Here is a 22,319-nt window from a genome sequence, read left to right on the forward strand (position 1 = left end):
GACTGAAGCTCTGTAATTCCTAGCTACCACGGGATGTTAATCCCGTGGCAGAAACGGAGAGACAAGCAGAGACATAATTAGCGTAGCTGCTGTTCCATCTAAGCAAAAAATAAATTGTTCAACCCAAGCTAAAGAATAATAATAATGTACATTTGATCAGATATAACTGCAGTACAAGATTATAAGATGCATTATGTGAATGCTTGGCTAAAGAGATGTGTCTTTAATCTAGATTTAAACAGAGAGAGTGTGTCTGAACCCCGAACGTTATCAGGAAGGCTATTCCAGAGTTTGGGAGCCAAATGTGAAAAAGCTCTACCTCCTTTAGTGGACTTTGCCTTCCTAGGTACTACCAAAAGTCCAGAGTTTTGCGACCTTAGGGATTGTAGCGTGGTAGAAGACGAGTTAGGTACGCAGGTGCTAAACCATTTAGGGCCTTATAGGCAAGTAATAATATTTTGTAAATTATACGGAACTGAATAGGTAGCCAGTGCAGAGACTGTAAAATTGGGGTAATATGATCATATTTTCTTGATCTGGTAAGAACTCTAGCTGCTGCATTTTGGACTATCTGTAGCTTGTTTATTGAAGATGCAGGACAACCAGCTAGCAGTGCATTACAATACTCCAGTCTAGAGGTCATGAATGCATGAACTAGCTTTTCTGCATCAGAAACAGGTAGCATGCTTCGAAGCTTAGCAATGTTTCTAAGATGGAAGAATGCTGTTTTTGTAACATGGGAAATATGATTTTCAAAGGACAAGTTGCTGTCTAAAATAACACCCAGATTTTTTACTTTAGAGGACGTAACAGTACATCAGTCTAGTTGCAAATTATAATCCACGAGATTCTGTGTACTGTTTTTTGGTCCAATAAGTAATTTCTCTGTCTTATCTGAATTTAATAGGAGGAAATTATTGGTCATCCAATCTTTTACACTTTTTACACAATCTATTAGCTCAGATAGTTTAGAAGTTTCATCTGGTCTTGTTGAGATATATAATTGAGTATCATCAGCATAACAATGAAAACTTATCCCGTGTTTTCTAATAATATTTCCAAGGGGCAACATGTAAATTGAAAATAGCAGAGGACCTAGGACAGATCCTTGTGGTACTCCATACTTTACTGGTGATAATTGAGATGACTCCCCATTTAAATGAACAAAGTGGTAGCGATCAGACAGGTAGGATCTAAACCATCTTAAAGCCTGTCCTTGAATACCAATATATTTTTGTAATCGATCTATGAGTATATTATGGTCTATAGTGTCAAACGCAGCACTAAGATCAAGTAATACTAGCAATGAGGTGCAGCCTTTATCTGAAGCAAGTAGTAAGTCATTCGTAATTTTAACAAGTGCAGTTTCTGTACTATGATTGGGCCTGAAACCTGATTGAAATTCTTCATAGAGATCATTTTTTTGCAAAAAGGAGCATAATTGAGTAGACACAACTTTTTCTAAAATTTTAGACATAAACAGAAGATTTGAAATGGGTCTGTAATTTGCCAGTTCATTAGAATCTAGTTGTGGTTTCTTAATAAGAGGCTTAATAACCGCCAGCTTGAATGGTTTTGGGACGTGACCTAAAGATAACGATGAGTTAATAATATTGAGAAGCGTTTTTTCTGCTACAGGTAACAACTCTTTCAGTAGTTTAGTGGGTACAGGATCTAATAAGCGTGTGCTTTCCCATCATGCTGCTCTAACAGATGTTGTTAGATAACATAGTCAAAGAACTATGTGGTGATATTTAAATGTAAAATATCTAAAAAACTAAATAAATTAAATTTAAATTAAAATACATGTAATATTTATACATATACATTTTAAATTACTTATTTAAAAGTAATATATTTATATTTTGCCAAATATAAAACCATATATATATATATATATATATATATATATATATGAAGAGTTAATTTGCAATACAGATAACTCAGTTTTTAACAATTTTCAAAAATCATTTTTAACTGCAGTATTGTTATTATGTAATAAATAACTAACAAATACAGCTAACTCAATAAAAACATAACAGAAAAAACATGATTTTTGAAAATAAAAAAAATAAAAACAAACGAAGTTATCTGTTTTTGCAAATAAACTCTTCATATATATATATATATATATATATATATAATTTATTTTTCAGAATCAGAATGAGCTTTATTCGCCAAGTATGTTTACACATACAAGGAATTTGTTTTAGAGTGAGGAAGAGATACAGCATGACATAAGGAAAGTGGGGAGAAAAAAATAATTCACAGACTATGCTCCTTTGGGAGTACAGTGGAGAACAGGAAAAACACCCCAGCAACAAAAAGCACACAGTCAATCAACATCATAGCCACACGACTGCAACAGGGAAGATAATCCAGTTCCGGCAAGCAGCCACCCGGTCCTGCAGCCATTCTCAGCGCCGGTCGGACCCGCTTGACCGACTGATTACAAAATATAGCTACTTTGAAACTGGAAATAAGTTTCAGTAATAAGGCAAACAAGTACTTACAGTAAGCAAAGAGAACATCACTTTTTTTTCTTTTACAGCAGGAAATATTTTCAGAAAGATTATTATCCTTTTTTTTTTTACTATATATGCATATATATATATATATATATATATATACATATATATGTGTGTGTGTGTGTGTGTGTGTGTGTGTGTATACATATATAGTAAAAAAAGGAAAGATTATTTATATTTATATTCCGAAATATATATATCAAGTTTCTTATTTCCCAGCTGAGCTCAAACCAGCAGCAGTGGTGAGGTTTCGGGGGGGAAGGAGTCGAATGAAACTGCGCATGCGCAGAAAGGATTACATTCAAAGGAGATGAAAGCTATTGATTACGTGGATTTCTCGAGCTCCTAATAAACTCTTTACCACGCGTTTTACTAAACTGAATCCCAATATTCAGAGCATTTGGAAAGGAATCGAGTGGAATCGGATTGCAGTATCCAAGAAGATAATCTCGGTGCAAAAATAATCAGGTTTAATTTTTGCGATGGTTTGCGAGACACGTGACCGGCTTTATCCAATCAGGGCGCGGCACCGACAGCCATGTCTTCTTTGTTCTGGATTTATCAACGTTGTTGACTAATTACAAGTTTACAGTTTATGGATTTTTAAAGATCGAGTCTTTAATAGCTAGTGAATGCTCTCATGTGCAGTGTATCTCAAAAAGAAGACGTGTTTTGGGGAATTCCTTCTTAAATCCACTGTGAGCCTCGCGAGTGGCTGTGTGGGTGGTCACGTGACTCTCCTTCCCCCAATCATCCGATGAAGAAGAAGAAGAAGTCGGACATGTTTGAGGGAAATGTGTTGAATAAAGAAACGTGGCCGAAGACCAGAAGAAAATCAGGATTTTACAACAATGAGGAATTCGACATATTTTCCTTTTTATTTTCAATTCACTTAATCTGGATAGAGGTATATGTAAAGAGATTTAGAAAACAAAATTGAGTTGTAAAACATTGTTAATAATTTAAATTAGACGTTTTGGTTTAAATAATTGATAGAGAAACGAACATTGAGTCTGTTTTAGTGTAGTATTTAGTTTCCCACAGTCTATGACATTGTTTCAGATCTATAACCTTGGCATTGGGGGATGGGCGGCTCTTAAAACGACTTTAACTTAAAAACCTGTTTAAAATATAGTTCGTATCAGCTTAACATACGTTTAATCTTCCTTAATGCTTCTGGAAAGTAAAAAAAATTCGCAATTTTTGGGGTATTGTAGATGATTTTGTGTTTGGTAGTTGAGAGCTGGATGCTGGCCTAAACACAGTAGTCTTTATTTTCTTGGTTTTTGTATAAATTCCTAATGCAACTCGAATATTTACTAACTTAAGTGAGTTTTATACCTATTTTTGTCGTTGTAGTTGTGTTTTAATCACTGATTGAAGAAGTAAAGTTGCTGCGTCATGCAATGGTGGCCATGATTGAATCAACAGAGAAACATTGTTTACTTGTTTTAATACTGGATCTGAGTTTGGGTTAAAAGTCGAGTTTTTAATGAGACATAACATTGTTTTTGGCTCTTTTAGGCCACGGGTTTGCGGTTTTCGTCTTACTTTCGGGAATTTAGCAACATTATGAGGTTGCTTTATATGTTGGAGCTTTTATTGTAGTGTTTTTGGTGTTTTCCAGGCAGAGGATGAGGAGCAGACTGTACAGCGAGGCGTGTCTGTAGCGCGTGACTAATCGGCTGAGCCAATGGGGTGTTTCCCTCGGTGCTCGCGCCTGAGTTCTGGGCAGCCAATCAGCGAAGACTGTTGACGTAACACAAAACTCTTGAAAAACGCAGTATTTTACCGCGTCTTTGAGTGTTTTAAATTATTCGCGAAAACGTTTTACTGATTTTTAATCTTGTATCTACATCAGTGTCAATGCTTAGGCAAGTGTTTTTTGCGTAATAATCTGCGTTAAAGCCACAAATTGTGCTTTAGGGCTTGCATGGGCGTGGCCTATTTGATTGACAGCTAGAGTGGCCTATAGAATTCGCGTAGGCGTGTACGTGTGCCGTTACATCAGCCAATGGAGCCGTCGATGGGTTTATAAAAAGTCGGGCGGAGCCTTAACGTCGCCATTTCATTGTAGCTCTGAGCTGGAGGATCGAGGAAGTCAGGAAAACAAGGCCGTGAACTCGGATCCGAGAACGAAACCGGTTTATAAACAGAATCCGGATCAATCCCGATGGAGACGGCCATTAGCCCGCTCTTTGACAGGTACCCGTTGGCGTAAATGGCATTGCACTTGTTCTGTGAACGAAAATGTTGTTGGAATATTGTCATAATTCGGCATCTTTAGGAATTATTTTATTTTAATCACTTGCGAACTGTCGCGATAACAGCGAGTGAAATACTGGAGTATTAAGACCGCACTGTCTAATGGCGGTGATGTAGCAGGCTTTATTTTTTACAAAGTCGTTACGCGACTAGTTTTTAAAGTCTGTATTTTAACGAGTTTCGTGCGCAGGCGCGCTTTCGCTGCATGAAACGGGCAGGTCGTTTATTGACAGATATTCTGTCCGTGTTCAGACTGTGAAGTTTGAGCAATACTAACCTATTTTTCTAATCTGAGACTCGTTGTGTAACTGATTGTGGGTCGTTATGCAGTGCTGGCTGCGAACGGGACATTAGCATGATTGCTAATGCTAACAGCGACAGCATCTGTTTAGTATTCTGTCTTTATTCGTCATGGATGCCGACTCATTTTTATAAATTTGTTGCAGAAATGTTTTTGGTGGTTTAGAAAGTCTAAAAAGATGTTTTGATGCATTATATCATGTATCGATCAGTTCTTCCGCGAGTGTGTTACAGTGAGCATATTGTTGTGAATTTGATCGGTAACGTTAGATTTGTGTTGCGTTATGGAGAAAACATTAGATCGATATGGTGTTTCAACGCGATGTATTTATATTTAAGCGGTATGTATAGATTTAGGTCATAAGGCGGTGCCATGACTACAAAAACTAGTAAATATATCTCCGCATCTGGTGTTATTTGTGCTTTTGTGTGATGTTTGTTTGTTTGTTTGTTTATTTATTTATTTTTTCATGGATAGTATGTTGACCGGTTTTAGTTTCGCCAAACGTTTTAGTCGTTCTGAAACTCTTTATGTTGAGCTTCCGGCTCACACCACGTGGACTTTTGTCAACATTTTACAGGCGTGGAGGCCTCGGCTCTGCTCGAGCCTCTTTGATCACACCATGGCTTCGTTTATTTGTGAAATCTAATGTTAATGGCACAACACTGAATAATTTGTGGGGTTGTTTCGCTTTTGGTTGCTTAGCAACGCGAGTAGTTAAAGGAGCCGCACGAAGCCTCCCTCCGCCCCCTCCCAACCAGCATGCACTAGATGGGACAGAATAATTATATGCATAATTTGTTTTTATTGATTTTTTTTTTTTCCCAAACATTGTTTGTATACCAACATTTTACTTGACTGAAAATAAAACTTTTAAATGTGAACACTTTGTGATTTTTATTTTATTTTTTGTATAATTTAGCACTGTTTAAATTAAACATTCAAGTCTTTAAGTTGTTTAGAAAATTAGCATAAAGCATTATCAACTTGACTGAAGATTTTAAGCTTACAAATGTGTCTTGATGTTTTAGATTTACAAAGTTTACTTATGTATGTTAAAAGCAGCCTGTCTGCATTTAGTAGGCCTATTTTTCAGTTTGTTAAAGGACACTCGGTCCATACTGGGGCAGGTATGCAAACCTTCACTTACAGAAACTGGCTGGAAGGCATGAGAGCAACATTTCTGCAGAATGAGTGAACACCCACCTCATGTGTTTTGTGTCTGTAGTTTTGTTAATAAAGTAACTGCTGCAAAGATTTTACAAATGTTGCATCATTGAGCTATCTGTGCTCAGTATACACTGAGAATGAATCCCAAGAGGATGCACATGTAATAAATTGGATGCTACTGACTTGTTCCCTTTAAAGTATTCAACAATTAGGCTTCAGAAGGTAAGTCTTAGTGAGGAAACTAGGTTCTAAATACTATCAGAATATAAAAAGTGTATTTGAAACCTGAAGTTACCAAGGGTAGTGCAATTTAACATCAGCATTTTTTTTTTTTTAAGTGTCAATGCATATAAATGCTCTACATTCCTATACACAGTGGTGTGAAAAAGTGTTGGCCCCCTTCCTGATTTGTTTTGCATGTTTGTCTTTAATGTTTCAGATCAGAATTTTTTTTATATTAATCAAAGATAACAAGTAAACACAACATGCAATTTTTGAATTAAGTTTTATGAAGGGAAAACAAAATCCAAACCCACATGGCCCTGTGTGAAAAAGTGCTTGCCCCCTAAACCGAATAACTGGTTGGACCACCCTTAGCAGCAACAACTGCAATCAAGCGTTTGTGATAACTTGCAATGAGTCTGTTACAGCGCTGTGGAGGAATTTTGGCCCATTCATCTTGGCAGAATTGTTGTAATTCAGCCACATTGGAGGGTTTTCGAGCATGAACCGCCTTTTTAAGGACATGCCACAGCATCTCAATAGGATTCAGGTCAGGACTTTGACTAGGCCACTCCAAAGTCTTCATTTTGTTTTTCTTCAGCCATTCAGAGGTGGATTTGCTGGTGTGTTTTGGATCATTGTCCTGCTGCAGAACCCAAGTTCGCTTCAGCTTGAGGTCACGACTTGAGGCCGGACATTGTCCTTCAGGGTTTTTTGGTAGACAGCTGAATTCATGGTTCCATTTATCACAGCAAGTCTTCCAGGTCCTGAAGCAGCAAAACAGCCCCAGACCATCACACTACCACCACCATATTTTACTGTTGGTATGATGTTCTTTTTCTGAAATGCTGTGCTACTTTTACGCCAGATGTAATGGGACACACACCTTCCAAAAAGTTCAGCTTTTGTCTCGTCAGTCCACAGAGTATTTTCCCAAAAGTCTTGGGGATCATCAAGATGTTTTCTGGCAAAACTGAGACGAGCCTTTGTTCTTTTTGCTCAGCAGCAGCTTTCGTCTTGGAACATTTTTGCCCAGTCTCTTTCTTATGGTGGAGTCACTTACATTTATGCATTTAGCAGACTCTTTTATCCAAAGCGACTTACATTGCATTCAAGTTACAGTTTTTACATTTTATCAGCTCTTGCTTTCCCTGGGAATCGAACCCATGACCTTGGCGTTGCTAGCACCATGCTCTACTATGAGCTACAGGAAAGCCTTTCATGCTTATGAAGTATGGTCACTGTCAGTCATGTTGTGGGGTCTTTTGTGACCTCTTGGATGAGTCGTCGCTGCGCTCTTGGGGTGATTTTGGTCAGCCGGCCACTCCTGGGAAGGTTCACCACTGTTCCATGTTTTCTCCATTTGTAGATAATGGCTCTCACTGTGGTTCGCTGGAGTCCCAAAGCTTTAGAAATGGCTTTATAACCTTTTCCAGACTGATAGATCTCAATTACTTCATTTCTCATTTGTTCCTGAATTTCTTTGGATCTCGACATGTGTAGCTTTTGAGGATCTTTTGGTCTACTTCACTTTGTCAGGCAGGTCCTATTTAAGTGATTTCTTGATTGCGAATAGGTGTATCAGTAATCAGGCCTGGCTGTGGCTAGAGAAACTGAACTGGTGTGATAAACCACAGTTATGGCAAACACTTTTTCACACAGGGCCATGTGGGTTTGGATTTTGTTTTCCCTTCATAAAAAAACCCCTTCATTTAAAAACTGCATGTTGTGTTTACTTGTGTTATCTTTGATTAATATTTAAATTTGTTTGATCTGAAACATTAAAGTGTGACAAACATGCAATAAAATAAAAAATCAGGAAGGGGGCCAACACTTTCACACCACGGTATATGAGTTCAGAATTCATATATATTTTTAAAATGTTGGTAGTATAAAGTTCTAAATTATTTTTGCAATGAAGAATTCATAACTTGAGGTATATATAAAAAATGAATTTAAATGAGAATGCAGTAGTGAAGTAAAACGGGAGTAATGCTCTTTTCTTTTCTTTTTTTGAAGGGATCTATGAGGAAATAAGGCTATGTTGTGTTTACTAGCCATTTAATAATAAAACATGGTGAATAATTAGTTAAATTGTTCCAAAGGACAGGAATAATTGATTCGTAATTCAAAATATTTATTTTGAGGCTTGCATGTTGTATAGATAACTTACAGGTGCTTGATTAGGATGACTTTTCTATGCATCTGTGTTATTTATATACATATATTTTATTCTGATCGTATATTAACTATTTCTACTCATTTTATACTAGGTAAATGATTGCCTTGGAGTATGTCTATGTTTGAAACATTTCAGGGTTTTGTGCTGCAATATCCTGTCTTGTCAAACCTTAAATAAAACTGAACTAAGTATTCTCATTGGCTAGTTCCTCAGATAAACACAAACATGACCTGATCTGGGTTATTAGGTCTGTTTAAGGCCCCGCCCCCGGTTCCAAGCAGGACAGGTGTGTGGGTTTGGAATGTGTTCTAGCATAACACACCCATGCCAGGACAGATAAACTGCTGAAGGGGCAGTGTGTCTTCATGCTTGGTTCACATAAGCAAAATAAGCTATTTAGTCAGAGTTTGAGTCATGACGAGTCTACTGTGATTATGTTGACTTGTCATATTTAATCTCATTTAGTCACAAAGTTGTTCGTTGTTCTGTTTCTATTTATAGTTTGGCTATTTGTTTATTATCTGTATGATCTCACCCTCATCTTCATGTTTTCCGCAGGTCTCTGGGCGGGGGCGACGGCATGCAGGGGGTCACCATGATGATGGACCACACCATCTCCACTCCCGGCAAGCGCATCCGCAAGCCGTCGCTGCTGTACGAAGGGTTTGAGGGACCTGCTCTGCCACAGGTTCCTCAATCCGGACCCCCTCAACCCCCTGTGCGGGACCCCACTCGCCAGGGCCGCATGACCAATCAACTGCAGTTCCTCCAGAAGGCTTTGCAGAAGACGTTGTGGAGGCATCACTTCGCCTGGCCTTTCCATGAGCCGGTGGATGCTACCAAGCTCAACTTGCCTGTAAGTTTGATCTTGATCTAGAACAGACTGTTTGGAGGATGTTTAAATATTAAAAAAGATGGCATGCTATTCCACGAGTAATGGGTGTAAACTCAAGCGTGTGTTTTTCTGATTTAATAATGACTTGTATTGTATTGTCTCATGCAGGATTATTACAAAATCATTAAACAGCCCATGGATATGGGAACTATCAAGAAAAGACTGGAAAACAATTATTACCGCAGTGGCAGCGAGTGCTTGCAGGATTTCAACACCATGTTTACCAACTGCTACATCTACAACAAGGTCAGTCAGTTCGTTTATGTCTAGGTAAAAAAGTTCTGTAAGCTCTGACCTTTTCAGAGCTTGGATTTATTTTGTTGTACACCATCAAGTTGCTTAGGTCTTCCGCCCAGCCTGTTGTGGAGCAATTACTCGCATCAGTGGTATCGTCTAGAGACTGCCATGTGATCTCAAACTCGCCTGTTTATTACAGCCAACAGATGACATCGTCCTGATGGCTCAGTCTCTGGAGAAGGCTTTCCTGCAGAAGGTTGCACAGATGCCCCAAGAGGAGGAAGAGATTCTTGCACCTGTCCCTAGGGGCAAACAGGACAAACCTAAAAAAGGACACAAATTATGTAAGAATAAGGGGAGGAAACAATGAACCTGAATAAACTGATGAAGAGAGCAGTTGACGGGACTTCCGTGGTTATGGTTTTGATAGGTACCTGGAGATAACATATAATAATAATAATAAAAATATTTTAGTTATACATGTTATTTCTGGGCTATCTTAACGTATATAACTAGATATAAAAGATAAATAAAAATATATCTTGACAAAAAAAATATAATTAAAATAATAATTTCCAGACCTGGAAAAGTCACATAAATTAACAAATTTTCAGAATACATTCCATAGGTATTATTTTATATTATTATTATAGGTATTAATATAATGTAATTATGCAATTATATTGTAATTATAATATAATTATTTAAATGGTTAACATGTAACTAATTAAAATGTAATTTTGTTCATTTTTGTGACTTCCCTGGTCTGTAAATTTGGAAAATTAAAAATATAAATTTGTAGATCTTGGAAACTGTTTAACATAAAAAAAAAACTAAGTATATAAAATAAATACAAATATATACTGAAAATTATAATTTAAAATGATGAGTAATTACAATTGCTTTCCATTAAAATTTAATTGGTGCTGGTGTTTATTGGCTGTTTGTCTGCCTTCAACTAATTTCTCTTTTTACATTTTCACTCTTTGAGCAATTACAAATGTTTTGCATAAAATTCTACTGGTGCTGATGTTTGGCTGTTTGTGTGCTTTCATGCTCATGCATTTCTTTATTTTTTCGTCTCTTGTTTTAGTCTCGGGTGGATTCACGACAGCCCATCAGGTCCCTGCTATATCTTCCGTGTCCCAGTCGGCCTACTCCCCTCCCACTCCAGACACCCCAGACTCGGTCTTCTCCACCCCACCACAGACGCTTATAACCAAGACTTTGGCTCCCACTTCACACAGCACCCCTGCACTGATGGGCCTGCCTCCTACCCAACCAACTGCAAAGGTAAGGCAACTTTGTTGCTAAAAAAACAGTTTATACACATTTAGCTTCAGATGCAGCATAACCTAGTTGAATTACCAAATACTTGTTTGCATGCTAGATGCAATTTAGCAAATTGTTCTAAATTTTTTCAATAGAAAAAAGGTGTCAAGCGCAAGGCAGACACGACCACCCCCACCACCACAGGCATGCCGCTCGCTTTGGGTGTAGGTGGGATGGGTCTCGGCATGGGCGGAGGTGACTCTCCACTCACCCTCTCCGCTTTAGGTGCCGACCCCAAACAGAGCCTGTCCCTTGGCCTCGGCATGGGCATGGGCCTTGGTGGAGGCCTGGTTGGAGACAAAGTACCGGCAAGACGAGGTGGCAGTGGCAGGCCCATCAAACCACCACGGAAAGACTTACCTGACTCCCAGAACCAACATCAGCCGGTGCGGCGTGGGAAGCTAAGCCAGCAGCTACGGTACTGCAGCACGATTCTCAAAGAGCTGCTGTCGAAGAAGCACGCGGCCTACGCCTGGCCCTTCTACAAGCCGGTGGACGCTTCCTCACTGGGACTGCACGACTATCATGATATTATCAAGTATCCCATGGATCTAAGCACAATTAAGGTGCGTTTAAAGAGATTTAGAATAGATTTGTTGCACAATAATATGTAACCATGTGCATGATCAGACCTGATGGTTTTCTCTATCTTGCAGAGGAAAATGGATCATCGGGAATATAGGGATGCATTGCAGTTTGCTGCTGACATCAGGCTAATGTTCTCAAACTGTTACAAGTACAATCCCCCAGATCACGATGTGGTGGCCATGGCCAGAAAATTACAGGTACAGATACTTGCACTTCAATAAAAATAAATTTATCAAGTAATTTGAGAAGTTTCTTTCTACTTTTCATAATTTTTGCCATTTCACAAGCACACATAAAGAGAAGTACGGTGTGTTCAATGGATTATGATGTTGTTTAACAGCATACTGATTGGTCAGGTGACAAAATGTCTTTCCAAAAGGCTTTTAGGAGACAAAAACTCCACAAAAATGTTTTGAAAGTTTTGAAATTAACTTGTGATTTTGGACCTTACAGTCCGTGCTATTGTAATGACTGCACACTATCTGTAACAGCCTTGTTTTCGCCAAAATAAATCAGTATGGCATCTATCCTGTCTATTAATTCCAAATTATGTTGTAGCGATTTTCTATTACAATAACAAAAAAGACTTTGTATTGCCCGATAACAAATGTCTAAAGAAAAAAACATTTTCAGGATAAATAACCAGCAGGCCAATGTGCTTAATTATGCTTAAGAGATGCAGAAATCGTGATCACAATTGTAATATACAATTAACCTTGCAGCCCTATTTCCACTTCCCTTGATAAAAGCATGTCCAAAGCTGGATATTAAAAATGTCCTTTCTGTTTCAGGATGTCTTTGAGTTCCGCTTCGCCAAGATGCCAGATGAGCCCCTGGAGTCCCTCCCACCTGCGTCCCTGGGTGGGGGCCTGGGCGGTCACTCCTCCTCTTCCTCCTCCTCTTCCTCCTCATCGTCGGAGAGCGATGTGAGCAGCGAGAGTGAGAACGAGAGCAGCCCGAGCTCCGACAGTGAGGAGGAGAGAGCGCATCGCCTGGCCCAGCTTCAGGAACAGGTGTGTACACAGGTAGCGACTGAACTTTTCCAGCAAAGTCCGCTAAACCGGCTCTGACAGATTTGACGTAGTTGTACAGTTACTGAGAGCTGCAGCTGCTGTGGTTTAGAAAAAAACGCAGTGACACTCACTCACTCGCTTGTCTGCAGTTGAGGGCGGTGCACGAGCAGCTGGCCGCGCTGTCCTCTACACCCATCGTCAAACCCAAAAAGAAGAAGGAAAAGAAAGACAAGAAGAAAAAGAAGAAGCCGGAAAAACACAAGCGGGCCAGGAGTGTGATGGAGGAAGAGGTACTTGTCCGGCCGCCGAAGACGCCAAAACTCTCCAAGACACCAAAGAGCAGGAGCAACAGCAAAGCAGAGAGCTCCACTCAGGGCAAGAAGAACTCCAATAAGAAGAGCAGCAAGAGCAAGTACGTCTCAAATACTGATTATTTACACTGTAGTTAACTCATTTGAACCTGAACGTCAGCAAAAACATGAACTTGTCTTCTTTTGTTCCCTTAGATCCTCAAAGAAATCTCAAGCCTCCATCTTTAACTCCCACCCCATGAGCCAAGGCGGTCTTACGCCTCACTATGACTCTGAGGAGGAAGAGGAGACCAGCCCCATGGGCTACGATGAGAAACGGCAGCTCAGTCTGGACATCAACAGGCTGCCGGGCGAGAAACTAGGCCGCGTCGTTCACATCATCCAATCACGAGAACCCTCGCTGCGTGACACCAACCCAGAGGAGATCGAGATCGACTTTGAGACGCTCAAGCCATCCACGCTGCGCGAGCTGGAGCGCTACGTCATGATGTGTTTACGCAAGAAACCACGCAAACCTTTTGGTAAGAGCATTTAGATAGGATTCAGACTAGGGTTGTCTATTTATTCATTCATTTATAGTTGATTGTTATTAATTACATAGATTGATTACGTAATTGTATTTATAATTTGGAAAAAATAAGGCATTAAAATGTTCAAATTAGTTTCTCAATTAATCGGATTCATTTGGGTGACCTGCTAATGGTTTGAGTTTCATTTTGAGAGTATCATGTTTTTGTTTTGTTTTAAATCCTTTTTTAAAACGTTAGTATCCTTTTATTATCAATTATTTATGCAATTTTGAATCAATTTTTCTAAATGTACGTTTTGTAATGTCTACTTAATGGTTTTCTCATCTAGCACAATGACTATTTTATTATTGTGGGTGATTTCTAAGCTAAAATTGATATGTGATTAATTAGATTTATTAATTGGCACATTATGTTATTAATAAGGATATAAATATATAGCTTAATAGCCCTAATTCAGACCCTTTTTATATATGTGCAGTTGATTTGCTTAAAACGATGCGAGTTTCCTTGGGAAAGGAAGGTTTGTTCTTGAGTAGCTAAAGGGAATCTGATACTAGACGCTAGCCCATAATACCTCGAGTCGCCTCACCTTTCCTGGTTTTATTCAGCACACTTTACTGGTAGACAGTAATCTGCCCTTTACCCTTCCTGTGAACAAACACAGTGCTGTTCTTTCATTCCTCTGCTGATGGAGTCATCGTATAAGTGACTCATGCATCAATATAGGTGCAAGGTTAAATCATTACGTGCTAAGAGGAAAAAAGAAAATACAGTACTGTTCAAAACCTTTTTTTTTATATATATATGCTGATTTGATGATTAAGAAACATTTCTTATTATCATCAATGCTGAATACAGTTTTGCTGCTTAATGTTTTTTGGAAATTCAGCATTCATACTTGAAAACTTTATTTAAAAAACAAATAATATATATTAAAATAAAAATATTTGAAAGCAAAAAAAGGCAATATAAATGTCTTTACTGTCACTTTTGGTCAAATTAATGTGTGATCCTAATCTTTTGAACAGTAGTGTAAATATTATATTTGCCCAGCTCTCTAGATATGAGTGTATGCATTAGCCATTTTTTTTATTTACGTTTTATATAATGTAACTGTATCAAAGGAGTCATGGACAAAATTGGGGAAAATAAATTAAAACATTTAGCAGATGCTTTTATTCAAAGTAAAGCATCATGCTACAGTATTAACTCAAATTCAAAATTCACTTCATGAATAAACTAATATTTTTCACACAAGTTGACACAATTGATGCTGATATATCAAGGACAGTCACTTATAAATATCCACTAAATAATGGAACTGTTAGTTTGTAGTAGATATAGTAGTATAGTAGATATTTCCCTACTGTCTTAATCCATTTACATTTATCACATCTTTGAGTTAACATTCAAGCCACTCGTATAGGTAGAGACTGATTATAAGATAATGTGCAGCTTATATCAAGCTGTAAAGACATTGTATGGTAAATTTGACTGAATTGTGTTTTCCAGTGGCAGTCAAAGGAGCTGCAGGTAAATCCCGTGAGGAGCTGACTCTGGAGAAGAAGAGAGAGCTGGAGAGACGACTGCAGGACGTCAGCGGCCAGCTCAACTCTGCCAAGAAACCACAGAAAACCAAAGGTAGGGACCGAGATGTTTATAAATGATCAATGCTGATGCAGAATCAGGTTAATCGTCAAACTGAATAACACGTCTCTGTTTCTGTCTCAGTGGAGAAGCCCACCGCGGCGGAGCCTAATGCCGTGGCGTCTCGTCTCAGCGCCAGCAGCTCCAGCTCAGACTCCTCCTCCTCATCCTCCTCTTCCTCATCCTCTGACACCAGTGAATCAGACTCAGACTGAGCGGACTGAACGAGACGGACATCAAATAAAACATGCACTCCATCCCAGAATGGAGTTTCTGCTCTTAATAACAGTAACTAATGAGGAAGGGCAGTGTTTCTCATTAGGTGTATAAAAGCAGGTTAAAGAGAATTCTGGGAAATGATGGACGGAGAAGGAGCAGAAGGAAAAGCAGACCAGGGCTTCGTTGTCTAGTTTGGGATCTCCTTTCTGTTAGTCCATCCTTCTTTACTTTGTGTATATACATGTACAAAGATATATAAATATCTATTTTTCTTTTATAAAGAAGACTTTTAAGCAATTCCCTGGTAGGGAAGAAAACAAAAATCGGACTTTTTCTTTTGTTAATATTTTTTTTTTCCTTTCTCTCTCCCTCGTTTCGTTTGACCTTTTTATTAGTTTGTCCTAAAGAAAACAAAAGGCTTGGAGTGGAAACTGCTGTCACTTTTGTTTGCATGAGCGAGTGTGTGATGTGTGTGTGTGCCATTGAATCCCGTGGTTTTCTGTTTACACACTTTGCACATACATGATGAGTTGGCGCTTGGTTGTGCATTTGAATGAAAAAAAAACAAAGCTCCACCTATTGAAATGGTATCTGTACATCCAGAGGTTATGAGAACAGGGAGTTACGTCACCCGTCTCTGTCTGATGGGTGACCTGTTGGCTTTAGTGGCGTCTTAAAACTTGAATCTGATCACCTCTCCTTCCAGCCTGCTTTATTCCCGTGGTCGCATGAATGGGTTCGACTCTAGATAGTTTTATATACAAACATGCAGAATCTTGCTCTATGAATTCAGCTGGGCCACATGAGCATTATTATTGTTTTGGATACATAAATTATTTTTATGTTCATGTGGTTTCGGTCACTATTTACAGAGTCTTAGATGCACTATGAGAGGTACACAGCTGCTTAATTAGGTGTTGATGTGAATACTGTTTGTAAATCTTGGTTTTTGAGTTTTAGTCTGGTTTTGTTTGTGTTTTTATTATTATTCGCCCAGAGAGTTGATGCACAGTTTATGGTTTTAACAAAGTGACCCTCATATTCAGAAATGAAATGCTTGGAAATATAGTTTCAGTTTCATAGCATATGCTGTTACACTATAACAAACTCCTACTTCTATGGGTAAAAGTTTACTATAAATCTGAAAGTCTTTTTGGGAAGGGATCTACATACCAACTTATCACACTCGTTAAACTGTTTGATGTAAAAAAAAAACAATAAAACAGAAAACTGACTTTCTTCGCAAAGATGTATTATGGAAAAAAATAAACAATAGTGAAATGCACAATAGTAAACACAAAACAAATTAACAAACCATAACCCAATAGTACAAATGACTCAACCAACAAATATGCATACAAAATGAATAGTCATAATGATATGAGCATGTAATGTCGGATGCAACGAATGTGGTGATAATTATATGCCACAGTCCATAGGTGAAAGAAGAACTCTTCTAGTCTAGACAATGTAGATGCACACAATTACTCAATCCTTGTTAACAGTCCAGGCCAAAATTCAATACTCCACACAGCAATTCCCGACACAAACCGAAAATAGTTCTTCTCTTCTTGATTAATATCCCATTTCGGTAACCCAAGGCAAATGAGATATTATGCAGGTAAATTTATCCTTTCTAGTCCCAACATGTACCATGAAGTAGAAAGTGGACCATTGGTACAAAAGAGGGTAGGTAAAAGGAGTCCTTCTACAAACAAAATATTAAGCATTATTATAAACCTCACCAACAATGGAATACAATTTATGCAGCCACCATTGAATGTAAGAAAAAACCTTACTTTGATTGAGCATAAAACGGTACGTTTCCCAATCAGGACATCAGTAAAGGCAAGGTTACCAGAGGGAAGCCATGCTTTCCTCTTACCAAACAGCTCTCTCTTCTTCTACTCCCTACCTGTATTTATGCTCAATCAAAAAGGAACAATACTGCCCCTAATGGTGGGTAGTAGAATAACACTATAAGTAACATTTAACTGTTACATACCCCCCCGATCAGAAAGAGACTTGTCATAACCATAACAAGTTTTCAAATTCTGCACATGATGAGTCTCAACATTTTCAGAATCATTAAGAAAAGAAACAGAATAGTTGACAGGACCAAGACACTTGACAATCTTAGCTGGACCCTTCCACTTTGCGGCTAATTTAGCCATAAAGCCTTCCTCAGCTCTGGATAAAGGGTGAGACCGGACCCAGACTACATCTCCCACCTGGAATTTACTATACTTGCGTCGTAGGTCATAGTAATGTTTTTGTCTATGTTGAGCTCGTTCCACATTTTTCTTTACAAGCTCAATGAGGTGTTCTTGTCTCTCCAACACACTATAGGCAGGACTACAAGGAGCCGGAGGTCGATGTAAAGCCCTCTCTAACGGTCCCTTTAATTTCCGTCCCAGAGCTACTTCGGCTGGCGTGAATCCTGTACTCTCCTGAAAAGTAGTATTGATTGCAAACCTAAATTCGGGTAACCACTGATCCCACTGGCGATGCTGATCTCCTACGTATGAAGCAATCATTGTCTTTAGGTTGCGATTGATCCGTTCTGTCATATTCGTTTGGGGGTGATAGGATGTGGTCAATTTTTGTGTTACTCCCCACTGTTTGCAAATTAAGGAAAGTAGCTGTGAAGTAAACTGAGCTCCGCGATCTGACACCAAATAAGCAGGGGTGCCCCATCGAGTAAAGATTTCCTCCACTAGGATTCTGGCTATTTGGGGAGCTTTCGCCACTCTCAAAGGGAATAATTCCACCCACTTGGAACAGTAGTCAACGATAACTAAGAGATGTTCATTTTGTTTGACACTCTTTGGAAAAGGACCCATCAGATCAACTCCAAGCATATAACCGGGTTCAACTACTGGTGTGGACTGTAGATATCCGGATAACTTGGTTAACACAGGCTTATACTTTTGACATGGTTGACACTCTTTACAATACTTCCACACATCAGTTCTCACATTTGGCCAATAGGCTATGTCCAGAAGTCGAAGAAGGGTTTTTAATCTTCCAAGATGACCGCTTAATGGGTTATCATGTACATATTGCAAGAACTCTTTACGAAAACACATGGGTATAACGAGCTGTAGCTTCTGTCCTTTATTTCCATCAGGTACACTGCGAAACAGTACTCCATTCTCGAGCAAGTAATGTACTCTTGAAAGGTCCTGAGAAGTTTGCGAGCTAGCCTTTTTACATAGCTCCTGGATTTCCAAATCGTTTTGTTGTACAGTAGTGATCTGATCAAGATCTACCGGTAAATTTGTTGGAAAAACAGTCGACTTGGTAGCTTTAACTACAGCCAGCAGCTCTGATGATCCTGGATGTTCTTGGTTTCTGGACAACACATCGGCTACGACATTACATATACCTTTTCTGTATTTAACTGTGAACTGAAAGCCTTGCAGACGTATAGTCCACCGTGTGAGACGAGAGTTTGGTTTAGGATGCTGAAAAACCCATGTGAGAGCTGCATGATCTGTGATGACTTCAAAAGGTTGCCCTTCCAAGTAATGTCTCCATTTCTCAACAGCCCATACCACAGCCAAACACTCTTTCTCTGAAACGGAATAAGCTTTTTCTGCTCCTCTTAATAGCCTAGAAGCATAGGCTACCACATGCTCCTCTCCCTCTGTTTCCTGGGTTAATACAGCCCCCAATCCAATCTCACTAGCATCGGTCTGTACCTTGAATGTCTTACTGAAATCTGGAGGGGTTAGTACTGGTGACTGTGTAAGATCCTTCTTTATTATCTCCAAAGCACGCTGACATTGCTCAGTCCAAATCCATGAAGCTTTCTTTTGTTTAAGAGCATGTAAAGGTGCAGCTTTTGCTGAGAAATTCGGGATAAAACGGTGGTACCACCCTGCCAAACCTAAGAAACGCTGAACATCCTTAATCGATTGGGGTATCGGAAAATCCTGGACAGCAGCTACCTTTGCTGGATCAGTTTTTACTCCTTCCGCTGAAACAATGTGACCAAGAAAAGTCAGTTCTCTTTGGATGAAGTTGCATTTTTTTAGGTTGAGAGTGAGGCCAGCATCTTGTAGACACTTGAAGACCTGGTTTAAATGTTGAAGATGCTCCATTTCGTTCCGAGAATACACCACCACATCGTCTATGTACACCAGACAACATTTTCCTCTTAAATCTCTGAGTACATGTTCCATCAATCTTTGGAATGAAGCAGCAGAGTTTTTCAATCCAAAAGGAAGGCGTAAGAATTCAAATAGCCCTGAGGACGTCACAAATGCTGTTTTCTGGATACTATCTGCTTCCATGTCCATTTGCCAATAACCACTTTTAAGGTCAAGTGTGGTAAACACAACAGCTCCATGTAGTGACTCTAAAATGTCTGGAATTTGTGGCATGGGGTAAGCATCAAGATGCGTCTTCATATTCAGTCCTCGATAGTCAATACAGAATCTTGATCCACCGTCTTTCTTTGGAACGATTACCACAGGAGAAGCCCAAGGAGAGATTGAAGGACGTATGATTTCTTTGGCTAACAACTCTTTGATTTCAGTACCTATGAACTGCTGCTTATCCCTAGAAACTTTGTAGGCTCTTTTCCTGACTGGGATTTCATCTGTGGTAATAATGCGGTGTTTTATCAGGTTTGTATGTCCAATGTCGTGGGTACAAACGGTCGGCCAGTCTAACATAACATTTTCTAGATTCCTTTTAATCCAGGGTTGAGTGTCCGCTTTTTGAACAAGTTGCTGAACAGTCTGCAAGGTGTCATCAGTAACTGGAAGATTGGGTATAGCAAGATAAAAATGCACCGTGGAACAAACATCATTGTTCAAAAACGAAAAAGAAAGATCTGACTTAGCTCCTATGGCAGAAGGCAACATGTACTGAGCTTTTTGGAAGTCTAACACGATTCCCGTCATCAGTAGAAAATCCATGCCTAAAATGATTGGCACGGTCAAATCAATATCTCTCATAATGAACAACGTCAAATCCACTTGCAATCCTTGAATTTCTCCTCCCCAATTTACCTTTCCCAAAGCTGTCTGCCTCTGTCCATTGGCTAGCATGAAGGACTGTCCTTGGCACTGCTGGTACGATTCTGCTTTACACAATTGTTTCCAACAAGATTCCTGGATAAGGGATAAAGTGCTACCAGTATCCACCATGGCTGAGAAATATCTGTCTCTAATAACTATGGGAATATAAACAGTTTTAATGTCTGATCGTGTTGAATTTGGAGTGGATTGCATGACTCTGGTATTAGCTATATGAGGTTTTCGTTGAGATTCACGAGAATTTTGTGTCCTCCTTTGTTTTTCCCCATTTACCTGGCTCCAGTATCTTTTTGACTCATCAAAATCTCGCTCTATCTGTGTGCCAATTTTTACCAGTTCACCCACATCTCTCACAGTTCCTCTCATCATGCTTGCTAGCCGTGGATTACAATTCCGTAGTATAGCTTGTACTACTTCTCTTTCAGTCATCTCCTTTTTCCATCTCATGCACAAAGCACGGTAGTGAAAGGCAAAGTCTCGAATATTTTCCTTGACTCCTTGTTTCCTTTCTAATAACTTTCTTGCAGCCACTTCTTCATAATCTTCACTCAGAAAGGAGAGTAAGAAAGTTTCCTTAAACTGCTTCCAATTTCTGGCATGCCTTCTTTCAGCCATCCACCAATCTTTAGCTGTTCCCTTCAATACCGTCGTTAAGGCAGCCAATATCTCGGGGTCAGAAAGAGGACGAACAGCAAAATACTCTTCACATCTTTCAATAAACTCTACAGGATCTTCATCCTGAGTATTGCTAAAGTCAGGAAAGTCGATTTTTACAGGAGGGTTGGATTGCATTGAAGTCTCATGGACTGTTATGGGACTAGTGAGCTGTACATCAAAAGTTTGATCTCTTACATTCTTGACTGGAGTGGGTAATGAAGAACTTAGATGGGGCTGTTTGGGAGTAGACATGTTTGACATAAGAGATTTAAATTTTTGGTCAAGCTGGATATCTCTTCTTTTTAGACAGTCTACCATGGATCGTCCCAAATCTTGTATGGTGAATTCAAGCTTTTTCTTAATTCTGTCACATTCACGTTCTACAAAATAATGTATTCTCTCTTCGATGGTTTTACATTTGTTTTCCATCTCATCCTGAGAGACACATTCATCCACTCTCTGATGACAGTCTTCGACTCGGCCTTCAAGTGATGTTATTCTTTCATCCAGCCGTTCATTAAAAAGTGTAACAGATGGGATTGACTGTCCTAGTTCTCTATCATCTCCAAGTGGAGGAGGGGGTGGCAAAGGAAAATTATTCAGATCCTCACTGGAACGATCCTCCTCATCTTCCTCAGAGTCCAGGTACAAATCACTGAATGTATTGATCAATTCTTTGAGTGGCTCTCTGTGAGCGTTGAAGGACTCCGATGCAAAATCCAGGCTAGGTACGGCCCCATCCTCACCCAGAGCATTATGGCTTGTCATACTGAATAAAGACTCAAAACACAGTAAAATATCAGTGAGTGAAGTTAATTAGTAGGTCCCTGTTTGGGCGCCATTATATAACAAACTCCTACTTCTATGGGTAAAAGTTTACTATAAATCTGAAAGTCTTTTTGGGAAGGGATCTACATACCAACTTATCACACTCGTTAAACTGTTTGATGTAAAAAAAAAACAATAAAACAGAAAACTGACTTTCTTCGCAAAGATGTATTATGGAAAAAAATAAACAATAGTGAAATGCACAATAGTAAACACAAAACAAATTAACAAACCATAACCCAATAGTACAAATGACTCAACCAACAAATATGCATACAAAATGAATAGTCATAATGATATGAGCATGTAATGTCGGATGCAACGAATGTGGTGATAATTATATGCC

At 39.0% G+C, this 22,319-nt stretch overlaps 1 protein-coding gene across 2 annotated transcripts; it reads left to right on the forward strand.

The window, feature by feature from the left end:
- The first annotated feature begins 4,556 nt into the window (after positions 1 to 4,556).
- LOC306885281 (bromodomain-containing protein 2-like) lies at positions 4,557 to 15,750 on the forward strand. Of its 2 annotated transcripts, none has more exons than XM_079441704.1 (12): positions 4,557 to 4,733; positions 9,227 to 9,524; positions 9,672 to 9,809; positions 10,000 to 10,144; positions 10,894 to 11,093; positions 11,228 to 11,698; positions 11,789 to 11,917; positions 12,512 to 12,733; positions 12,883 to 13,145; positions 13,240 to 13,565; positions 15,087 to 15,215; positions 15,306 to 15,750. In XM_079441704.1, exons 1-12 carry the CDS (start codon positions 4,702 to 4,704, stop codon positions 15,434 to 15,436), a joined length of 2,484 nt encoding a protein of 827 aa, XP_079297830.1. In that variant the 5' UTR covers positions 4,557 to 4,701; the 3' UTR covers positions 15,437 to 15,750. The 2 variants fall into 2 exon arrangements, with proteins under 2 accessions (XP_079297830.1, XP_079297829.1); XM_079441703.1 differs by having other exon boundaries at positions 12,512 to 12,745; positions 15,306 to 15,585.
- Positions 15,751 to 22,319: the final 6,569 nt, after the last annotated feature.

This window comes from Barbus barbus (genome assembly GCF_936440315.1).
Source record: "Barbus barbus genome assembly, chromosome: 19".
Lineage (NCBI taxonomy): Eukaryota > Metazoa > Chordata > Actinopteri > Cypriniformes > Cyprinidae > Barbus > Barbus barbus.